We start from the raw sequence: 11481 nt of genomic DNA, 5'->3' as shown, positions 1-11481 counted from the left end.
CTGAGTTAACAGTTTATTACTTATCCCATACTGGAGACACTAGCTCCTGCCTCCCACGAACAGACGTCCGAAGGACCTGTAGAAGGCATATCCGGGCCTTGCTAATCCTGTTTGATGTCTCTTGGAATGGTGCAAGCTGCTGGGGCTTCTTCGCGCCTCCTCTCCTTTCCACCCCGCACCCCCACCCTCAGTAATGTAATTCTCGGTAGAGGCTAGAGGGAGGGAGAGCCTAACGTAGCCGTTTCCATTTCTCTTCCTACTCCTGCATTTTTTTGCTGTGGGAATGCATCATGAGGATTTGTTCCTGGTGCTGTGGGTCAGGGCCTGATTGCTCTGTCTATTTATAATTTCTTAGTTGCTATTTTGAGCTCAGAGGAGGGGAAGGCGCCTTCCACCCGCTTTGCACGTTTGCCCTTGGTGATGCTTTCAGTCAGCAGGTGGTGGGGCCAATTCCTCAGATCCCTGGGTCCTGGAGCAGAGGGATAAGAGAGTCTCATGCTATTTTAGGGTAGTCATTGAAGTGGAGACTCTAATCCTCTGTGGGTCTTCGATTTGGTAAGAACTCACATGGAAGTTAACCCTTTCTTTGCTGCAGGGAGAACCATAAGGAACTGCCTTTTCTGGGCAGAAGGTGAGAGTAGATCACAAGACTAGTGTACACAGAATGAAGGCATAATGTTACAGGAACATTTCCATAAAGATTATGAAATACAAAAAGTATTTTATCTGAATGGAACTAATAGCATTTTGAGAACTAAAGGATTAAGAGTATGTAATTGGCTCTGATTTAGACTTCCAATATACAATTTTGAATTGCACACATGTTGATGCAGATGTTTCAGAGTAATTTCTCTTAACTAGAGGAAAAATATTGTAGAAATAGTTTCCATTTGTGAGATCCTCTGTCCTGGAATTGGAGCCTCATCCTATTTGGTATGTGCTTTGATTCATTTGGTAACCAGTAGGTGCTTCTTGGAGAAGCTTGTGGAATTTTGGAGGAAGCCAGTTAAGAGGAGGAGTAGAGGTTGCAGAGGATATCCTGAAGGAAAAGGAGTAGAAGCCAGCAATTAATTGTGAGATAGGGGGTGGGTGAGAGAATGAAAGTGTGGGAGAGGTTGTGAAGGTAACAAAATTGGCTTTGGGACCCGAGGGGAAGAGATAACCTTCTTTAGTGCCTCATTGCAAAGAAGTGAGTAAAATTTAGGCATCAAAGGAGGGCCTTTCCCATCCATTTCCTTTCCACTCCCCCTCTCCATTCCACCCCCACCCCCCCCCCCCCACACCAAAAGGACTGTGGAAAATGTTGAAGAACCACCACACCATGGGGAACCAGCTTACTAAGATGTCTTGTCAACTGGGAGGGAAGAATTGTGTTTGTTTTATGGGAACAGGTTCTGTTTGCTTCTCCGGTTGTTAAGGTCAAAGCACAAGACCAGAAGAGCAGCCCAGAGGGAATGGCAGAATTCTTCTGAAGCTTTTACTGAGGAAGGGGAAACCTGAAGGAGCAGGGACTCTGAATAGCATAGAGATCTCCCCAGGTCAGAGAGAGTATAGACAAAGAGAGGAAAAAAGGATTCATCCCCCTAAAGTACGACCAAGTTACACCTGTTTCGTCAACAACCAGCATGTGACTGTAGGTGTAAAGTAACTTAACAGCCACTTTGAACAGTTTGGCAGAGAGCAGGATAAGGGTGTTCTTTTTTCTTTGAAAGCTACATTCCCATTAACTGCAGCTCAAGCAAAGAGAACGTAACCATGTGCTTTTTGTATGGACAGAGCCCTTGTGAGCTCTTCTCAGCCCCCGCTGGCCTCTTCCTAGAAGCCCATTACTCACTCTTTCAGGAAGAGGGCATTGAGCTGCTTGCAGCTACTGTTTCTGCTTGTTCAGGAGAACTGATGAGGTGGATGTGTGGGAGGTGGGGGGACGGACTGTTCTCTTTCTGAGTTTGAGTGGAGTTTCCAGAGCCAGCCCTCTCTTTCATATCACTGAAAACCAAGTGACTAGGACTTATTTCTCTGCTTTTCATCCTCATCTAGACAGCAGGCACCAGTTTGGTTTTAAATGAAGGTAACTTCCAGAACTGCGGATCGGTTTCTTTTTACTATACCTTGGTCTCTAGTAATCACTGGTATTATAAACAGGTAATTCCACCCCCCACCTTGGGGGAGGGGTTCACACAGCATGAGAACTCAACATTAAAGAAGTTTGAGGTGTGTTGTGCGGTGAACAAATACAACAGGATCACCCAAGAGCTTAAGTTGGACTGGTTTTTAGTGGGCCATCCTCAACATGTGACTGGTGTAAAAGGCTGCCACCTTTGTGCAGATCTTTCTAGATAGATCTGTACTTCTGATGAGAAAATACTCGTATTATGTTTGGCTATTTATTAAACAAGAGGATAGTTTCTCTAAATGGGGGAAGCTGGTCTATTTTTCAGTTAATGGTTCATATTTCTATTGGATTTTGCATTTTATAAATTCTTTACAACAATCCTGTGATGTAGGCAAATGATCTGTTTTTTTAATCCCTGTTTTTCAAATAAAGAAACTGAGGCTCAGAGAGTTAGTGATTTACCCATTAGTCTTGTTACTTGTAGTTAGTAGAGCTGAGACTCGAACTTAGATCTTAGATAACAAGTCTGTACTCTTTCTTTATACTCCACATTAATGGTAGTGGAAGCTGTCTATCCATCTAGTCTCTTTCTTCAGGCTTCCAGGAAATGGTTCTTGTGAACAGCAGGTGCCAGCACGATGAGCAAGCATTTGGTGACATATGCCCTGATCCTTATAAGTTATCCCTTCCAACATAAACCTGTAACACGTATTCCTTCTGGAGAAGTGCCTGTCTAATGAAATACCATCTGTGTCAGGAGGTCAGCTTGATCTTACAGGGAAATCTCCCTCTGTTTACATGAGAGATAGGCAATTTATAATCTATGTACTAGGGGTAACAAAGGTAACTTTTCAACAGCACAGTCCATGGTGGTAGTTGCTACACTATACTCTTCCCCAACTGCTTTTAAGATTAAACATAGTAGGACAACTAGATGGCTCAGTGGATTGAGAGACAGGCCTAGAAATGGGAGGTCCTAGGTTAAAATCTGGTCTCAGACACATCCTGGCTGTGTGACCCTGGTCAAGTCACTTAACTCCTATTACCTATCCTTTACCACTCTTCTATCTTGGAACTAACCACACAGTGCTGATTCTAAAGTGGAAGATAAGGGTTTAAAAAAAAAAAGATTGAATATAGTAATATCTATGGAGTTCATCCATTCGCATTAGTTGGTAGTCTGGAAGTAATCACACAGAATCCTTTTTATGTCCAATTATATAGAACCTTGGCATTCAGAACCTTTATCATTTAAAATTATTGGTATTTTTAAAATTTGTTATTATTTTTTTAAACCCTTAACTTCTGTGCATTGGCTCATAGGTGGAAGAGTGGTAAAAGTGGGCAATGGGTGTCAAGTGACTTGCCCAGGGTCACATAGCTGGGAAGTGTCTGAGGCTGGATTTGAACCTAGGACCTCCCATCTCTAGGCCTGGTTCTCAATCCACTGAGCTACCCAGCTGCCCTGGTATTTTTTTAATAGTTCTTCCTTTTCTGAATTTATCTTTCTCAGTGAACCCTATTCTGTAACAAAGTTTTTTAAGAGTATTTTAGTAAAACCAACATACCAAGTTTGACAGTATATGCAATATCTTATACTCAGTCCCTTCTTTCTTTAAAAAAAAAGGGGAGGGGGCAGCTGGGTAGCTCAGTGGATTGAGAGCCAGGCCTAGAGACGGGAGGTCCTAGGTTCAAATCTGGCCTCAGACACTTCCCAGCTGTGTGACCCTGGGCAAGTCACTTGACCCCCATTGCCTACCCTTACCCCTATAAGTCAATACACAGAAGTTAAGGGTTTAAAATTAAAAAAAAAAAATTAAAAAAAGGGGGGGGGAAGATACATTTTGTTAACTTCAGAGCTAAGTAATATTATAATTACACAGCATATTATATGCCTATTTGTGTTTTTTAAGTCATACATGTTTTCCTGGATCTGTCTGGTCCAGTTCAAATAAACTCTTATGCTTCTCAGAATTCTTCATATTCATTGGTTTTTATGGGGCAATAATATTCCATTTCTTTCATGTACTACAATTTGTTTAGCTATTTTCCAATTGATGGGCATCAACTTTGTTTCCATTTCTTCGCTAAAACAAAAAAAGAATTGCTGCGTCATTCACCATTTGTTAAGTGTCTGCTCTATGCAGAGCCCTGTGAGATATAAGGGTATCTAAATCTCAGGTGGTTCTATTCTACTTGCTCAGTCTCACAAATTGGACTATTCACCATCCCCTGTGCTTGTTCTGCCCTTTGCCATTTCTGTTGCTTGAAATGGACTCTTCTCCATCCCATGTTTGAAATCTTTCAAGTCTTTCAAAGTCCAGCTCAAGTGTCACCTCTTCCATGAAACTTTTCTTGACTCACACACCCCTCCCCCAAATGGACTGACCCTTGGATTTCTCATTAGCACTTTGTTTGGAGCTTTTGTGCTTATTATCTATCTTGCATCATGGTTATTTGTGTATGTATCTTATTCTCCCCTCTATCCTTTGCCCCTACCAGTTGTAAGTTTGAAAACAGGGACTGCTGTCTTAACTTTGTATCCTCTAAGCATTAAACGAGGGGCAGGCCTTATACAAAGTAATTGCTTACAATTCCTAACCTCGTGGAATTAATCTAGTAGGGAGATAGTATATATACTGTAGCTTTGCAGTATGGAATAGCACATTGTAAGGACGTCATGCAAGGTATCCTGCTAATTCCTAGGAAAGGAGGAGTGAATAGAGCTTTCAAAAGGTCACTAACCCTTTGTTCAAATAAAAACTTTCTGGGATTATGTAAATCCCTGGGGGAGCCTCACAGTCAGCATATATATAGCCTGTGTTTGAATGCCCAGAAGCAGAAATCTCACCCTGAGTATACTGGCATGTACACTACCCTATCAATCCAGTTTTAAGGGCAGGTTATTCCAAGGGCTTATTTCTCAAGCAAGAGATTTTCTTATTTTGCCTGTCTTTTGTTATATTACCCATTAGCACTTCTCTGATGAAGGAAGAAAATTAAAGAGTGGGAAAGAAGGGAAAGCAAAATCTTTGGTCACAGTTTTGATGGGAAGATTCATTGATTCTTACAGCCAAAAAAAGAAATCTGGAATTTATCAATAGATTTTGGAGAGGCAGCATTATAGTTGAAAAGGGGCATTGGACTGGGATTAGAAAAACTTCAGTTCAAATTCTGTATTTGCTGTTTACCACTGTCACCAGGGGTAATCCTTTTTACCCTTTCAAGCTTCAGTTTCCTTATTTCTAAAGTGAATAAAATAAGGCTCACATTGCTACTCTCTTAGAAGTGTTATAGGGAAAGTGCTTTGTGAATTATAAAGTGCCATATCTATTGCTATTTGTTATCCCTGTTGCTATTAGCATAGATAATTAAGACTGCTAAAGTTGGATTTCCTAACCCTAGTTTTTCTAACATTTCAGGTGAAGATATTCATCTGGAGGCTCTATTGAAAACTGTCAGAACAGAGTGAGAACACTGCTGATGGGGGAAAGTTCTCATTAATATGGCCCTCCCCCATTAGCCCTGCCATGACGGCATTCTTCACCAGTGTCCCTAACTGGATTCAAGATGCAAAGCAGGAGGAGGAGACAGGCTGGAAACTAGTTCCTAGGCCAAGAGGACGTGAGGCAGAAAGTCAAGTGAAGTGCCAATGTGAAATCTCCGGTACCTCCTTCTCAGGTGGGGAGAAGCTGAGAACCCACAGCCTCCCCCACACGGAACAGAGACCATACAACTGCCCTCAGCTGCACTGTGGCAAGGCCTTTGCATCCAAGTACAAACTTTATAGGTAGGTGATAAAATCCATTCTAAGGACCTCTTCGGAGCCAGAAATTCTTTTGAAACAAAGCCAAGGAAACCATACATCGTGCTGGGCTCCATCTTTGTTAAAGAACAATACATTCCTTGAGGCCAAAGACTGTTTTCTATGTGTTTGATGCCTTATGTTGTACACATTCATTAATTGATGTAGTGAAATTTCCTGGAAAATGAGAATCAATCCTGCTTTTAGAACTGCATAACTGAAACCTTTGTTCCTTAATCCAGTCTTCTTTTCACACATATGTTGTCATTTAAATTATTTCAACTTAGGGTCTATGTTCACTACTTTGGTCTATATAATTCTCTGCCTTCTTTATCTGGATTAATAGAGAAACCCTGATATTATGTCTTTTCAAATTTGATTATCATCCATAGTGTCCATCAGAGTAGTAGTGAATTTAGAAGCCAATCCGTACTATAATGAATTAGGCAATTATGATGTAGTAGCTGAGTTTCCATTCTTATTTTTGTTCTTTTGTTTGTAGAACAAAATTGATAATAGGTCTTTTCACTTTTAAAATAAATTCAAAATTTTTCCCTGTCTATTTGTACATTTACCATTTCATTTTCATTTTTTTTATTAGTCTTCTCTGTGAGCTGATGGGGAGGGAAGGTAGTGACAGAAATTCTACACTAGGTGTTAGGAAATACAGATTCTCTGCTACTGAGTCATCATGTGACCATAGGCAAGTTGCTTCCCTTATATGTGTTTCACTCAATTTTCTCCTTTATGAATTTGATGGCATGAACCACTGAGCCTCCCTTCCAAGGAGAAAAAGTATTCCTGTGATGCACATAAAATATTCTCTCAACTCTACACAGTGTAAGCTACATTTATAACCTTATTAGATAGTCAGCTTAATGAGGCAGAGATCTTTTAGCTAAAACTCATCTTCAGTACCTTATGTAGATTTTTGGCACAAGTGGTTCCTGTCAATACTAAAATGAATTGAGGCAAAGGAGAATGTAGCATCCTTTCTCTTGAGAATTTGCGCAGATAGTTATCTGACTGATGTGAGATACAGTGAGAGAATGTATGGAAAGCATTTTGCAAATTCATGTAATACTTTAAAGTCAGGTGGAATCTGGCACTCTAGAGGTGGATGGGGTGTGTGTTTGTGTGTGTGTGTGATCTTTTATGGAAGAGGGAACTGAAACATTTAAAGATAAAGAGAGCTGTTTCTGACTCCTATCTTCTGAGTCACTAGACTAAGGCTTACTTTCTTCTTTTCTTTTTTCCCCTTAACCTTCGGATCAAAGAGGATTGTAGGCTCAATGTGGCCAGATCTTTTGATCATCTGTTTTCTTTATCCAGGCATATGGCCACTCATTCAGCCCAGAAGCCCCACCAGTGCATGTATTGTGAAAAGATGTTCCATCGGAAGGACCATTTGCGGAATCACCTGCAGACCCATGATCCTCATAAGGAGGCCCTCCACTGCCCAGAGTGTGGCAAGAACTATAACACCAAGCTGGGCTATCGGCGCCACCTGGCTATGCATGCTGCCACTAGTGGTGACCTCAGCTGCAAAGTGTGTCTCCAAACCTTTGAAAACACCCAGGTCCTTCTGGAGCACCTGAAAGCTCACTCAAGGAGAGCATCAGGTGGGGCCAAGGAGAAGAAGCATCCCTGTGATCATTGTGATCGACGTTTCTACACCAGGAAGGATGTGAGGAGGCACCTGGTAGTTCACACAGGGCGCAAAGATTTCCTTTGCCAGTACTGTGCCCAGAGGTTTGGGCGTAAGGACCATCTAACTCGGCACATGAAAAAGAGCCACTCACAAGAATTACTGAAAATTAAGACAGAACCAGTAGATATGTTGGGACTCCTCAGCTGTAGCTCCTCAGTCACAGTGAAAGAAGAGCTGAGCCCAGTTCTGTGCATGGCATCCAGGGACATGATAGGGGGTAAGACCTTCCCAGGCATGTTACCTATGGGCATGTATAGCACCCACCTCCCAGCCATGCCAAGTTCAGGGATGCCTCATTCTCTGGTTCACAATTCCCTGCCAATGGGAATGAGTTATCCTCTGGAATCTTCCTCACCTATCTCCTCTCCACCACAACTTCCCCCCAAATACCAGCTTGGATCTACCTCATATTTGCCGGAGAAACTACCCAAAGCAGAGGTGGAAAGCTTTCTGTCGGAGCTTCCCGGAAGCCTATCTCTCCCATCCAGTGAGCCCCAGTCCTCCTCACCTCAGCCAGCCCTTTTGGATGAAGCCCTGCTTTCCAAGAGCCCTGCCAACCTCTCTGAGGCGCTTTGTGCTGCTAACATGGACTTTTCTCACCTCCTGGGCTTCCTCCCCCTGAATCTTCCTCCATGCAACCCACCGGGGACCACAGGAGGATTGGTCATGGGCTACTCACAGGCAGAAACCCAACCACTGCTTACCACTTTGCAGTCTCAACCTCAAGATGCTCCAGGACCTGGGGGTCCCCTCAACTTTGGGCCCTTACATTCATTACCCCCAGTTTTTACCTCTGGCTTGAGCACCACTACTCTGCCACGTTTTCATCAGGCGTTCCAATAGGCTGAAAGGAGGCACCAGGCTTGGCCCTCAGGTCGTAAATCCCAACTCTTATTTCCTCTTTCTGTTCCCTGTGAAGGCTGCTGAGCTTTCAAAGCTGGGTTCAAGATGAAAGGATTCCAGTGTCTGTATGGAGCACTTGGGTTCAACTTCCCACAGCAGCCTTGAGGTTGCTTGAACCCTAACCCCGTGAAAAGATTTCATACAATAGGACTTCAGGTATTTTTCGTTTGTTTGTTTTCAATCTGAATCAGGAGCCACACTTAGCACGCTCCCTTCCTAAGGCTCGAGAGCTTCATTTGTCTCTCTGGGGAGAGGGGCTCCTTGGAGAAGCAGGAACAGTGAGGTTTCACCTTGGATTATCTCAAGAAAACCAGCTGGAGAGACCCACCTTCCAGTTTGCATTTGCAGACCCTGTAACAGTCCCTGCTGATGGAAGAGAGTCTCTGAGAGATCAGTTCCAGTAACCTGCCTTGGACAGAGTGGGCAGGAGAAAGGGCCTCCTTGTTCCCTTCCCCCAATGCCCCCCCCCCCCCCCCCGGCCCTCTGTATCGCTACTTTACTCTGTATCAGTGTTGCCAGCAGTGATACCGTTTACACAGTTGATTCAGACACATCATTTCACTTCCCCTTGCAGAGCCGTTAGAGTAGACTTATTCCAGTGAGCATTGTTTACACACCATGAATCCATTCCCACCAGTACAATCCAGTTGACACCAGCATGAACCTTTTGGGTACCTGGTGTTAACTGGAGCCCTGTTTACATGATGGAGTCAGGTTTCACTGACTTCTCTTCACTTGAGGTCACATTTTTTCCCCCATGGGGAAATAAACTGACTTTGGACTACTTCAGTTTCTGCCGTCCTCTGTGGCTCTCTTAGCTCACATTACCCCATGAGGCAGGCAAGGAGAATGGAGCAGTTTTTAAGAGGTCTGGATCACTTTTGCTCAAGTACATGTTGGTCTTTTGAATTGGAGATGGAAACAAGTTAAAAGGCAAGACCTGGGGCCTCCTACCCTTTTAAGTATCTTGTGCTGTGTCTAGATATAGGAAGCATCTAGACTCTAGATTAAAGTGGCAAAGGAGAGGGAACGAGCACCTTTTTTGTTCAATCCAGCTCTTTTCCTATTCCAGGAAGCTGTGGATTTACTGGAAGGTTAGTATTCAGGAAGTTAGGATTAGAAAGTCCCAGATTGGTTTGTCATTGAGAAATAACTATATATGAACAGTTCCCTCCAACACTAAATTCCTCTGATCCATTCTACCCACTTCCACCTCTATGTTCGTTGTCACTGATATATCTAGGATTTTTGGTATGCAGGATCTTTTCAGCAAAAGCCCCCCTCACCCGTACCCCACCCCCGGTCTTGCTATCTTTTCTTCTCTCATTTTTCCTTCCTTAGTTTTATATGTTAGTACCAAGGAAAGTATCTATCACCCAGTTAGTGTCTGATCCCTTTCAGCTTTCAACCTCTCATCTCCATCTATCAGTTCTTGTATGTATTTTGAGTAAATCTGGTCTATCTTCCCCAAACACCCTTCTTGCATTGCCCCTTTATGTTTGTGACCCAGTATATGCTCCCACCAGCCTGCAGGCAGGAATCCGAGGGCCAACATTGCTGGAACCCATCCAGATGTCTCTACCAACCCAGGAAACACACATCTACCTCTTTCACTATTGACTCCACAAGCGCATCCAGTGGCCAGTTCCCTAGGGTTTCTCATTTTGAGTGATTTTCTCACACCTAATTTCTCACTCTGGCTTCATCCTTCAGTTTTTAGGACAAACTACTAAGATGATTCTGCCTCAGTTGCTTAAACCTAGTCCACTTTTCATGGTCTTTTGATTCCCTACTAGGAATTATCTCAATTGCCATTTAGGAGAAGAGCAGTTAAGTGATGCTGGGCACCTGCTCTGGCCTCTGGCATACCAGTTGTTTGAGGTGAAGGTGTTAAGACATATTGATGCCCTTAATTGTGAAGGGATGAGAATCGAATGAGCATGTTTTAAGAAAAACAAACAAAAAAAAAAAACCAGGGTAGTTTGGAATACTGTTTTCAGATATAGAAATGTCTAGTCCTCCTTAGGTTTGGACTAGGTGGTTTGCTTTCAAAAATCAGCAACAAGTGAATTCCATGGACTAATTATGTTTCTAAAGAAAGGCTTTGGCCTTGTCCACATAGCCAGTTGTTCATTTCATCTAAGATTTCTATTATGGGAAATGGTAAATGAAGGGTCATTGAGGCTCATCACTACCATTCATGACTTTATACTCATCTGCTATATTTTGTCTTCACCACTGTACCCCCCAACCCCCTCCCTGCGGTCACTGCACACTTGACTAGCAGAGGTCATGAGACCTCTGGCTGTAAAATACAAATTTCTTTTCATCCCAAGCAGGTGGAAGATTCAGATGTGAGTGTTCATCTCCATCCTCCCGCCGCATGTATCTCCAACCCCCTCACTTCCCTTGAGCTTTCCACTTGCCGTCTCTGGCTGAAGTGATATAAATGTAAAAGGGCTCCCAGAAACCTCATGTGATAAGCAAGGCAACTACTTAACCCTGAAACTGGTACCTCATTTCACCCTCCCAAAATCCTATCAGCTCTTTACTCCCCCACACCTACCTCTCCAAATGTCCTCAAGAACCACCATGAAATTACTATTTCAGGGTCAGTTTTATAGCATGTTCTATGCAGGGGAAACCGGCAGCTTTTTTTGGCCAATAGTCATCTGATCATTCCATTTTGGGTCCAAATTAGGAAAGGGGAGTTATCCCATTTTATTGACTGAAAGTACAGTTATTTTAAAGATGTAAGTAGCTTAATAACTCTGTCTTTGCCCTGAGTTCAGCATCCAGACTTAAAAAGATTTTTGTTGAAAAGTCCTGTGAAAACTGAAAGACATCTTAAGATAATAAGCTATCTTATGCAGCATTGACCAAAAGAGGGCCAAGAGTTTGTGTAGTCAAGGGAACTGAGTATCAGGAATGTCAATGGCAGAGCAAATT

General features: G+C 42.9%; 1 protein-coding gene across 1 annotated transcript; it reads left to right on the top strand.

Moving 5' to 3' along the window:
* Window positions 1–5643: 5643 nt before the first annotated feature.
* On the top strand, window positions 5644–9008 carry PLAGL2 (PLAG1 like zinc finger 2). Its single transcript, XM_044661551.1, has 2 exons — window positions 5644–5903; window positions 7251–9008. The coding sequence occupies exons 1-2, from the start codon at window positions 5644–5646 to the stop codon at window positions 8470–8472; spliced, it is 1482 nt and encodes a 493-aa protein (XP_044517486.1). The 3' UTR covers window positions 8473–9008.
* Window positions 9009–11481: the final 2473 nt, after the last annotated feature.

The sequence above is a fragment of the Gracilinanus agilis genome, chromosome 2 (assembly GCF_016433145.1).
Source record: "Gracilinanus agilis isolate LMUSP501 chromosome 2, AgileGrace, whole genome shotgun sequence".
NCBI lineage: Eukaryota > Metazoa > Chordata > Mammalia > Didelphimorphia > Didelphidae > Gracilinanus > Gracilinanus agilis.
The sequence above is the reverse complement of the archived record's forward strand: the minus strand, read 5'-3'. Positions and strand labels throughout refer to the sequence as shown.

Coding starts and splice junctions, on each gene's coding strand:
- PLAGL2 (XM_044661551.1), top strand. CDS start 5,644: ATGACGGCATTCTTCACCAGTGTCCCTAACTGGATTCAAGATGCAAAG. Junction 5,904..7,250: donor TCCAAGTACAAACTTTATAG/GTAGGTGATAAA, acceptor TTCTTTATCCAG/GCATATGGCCACTCATTCAG.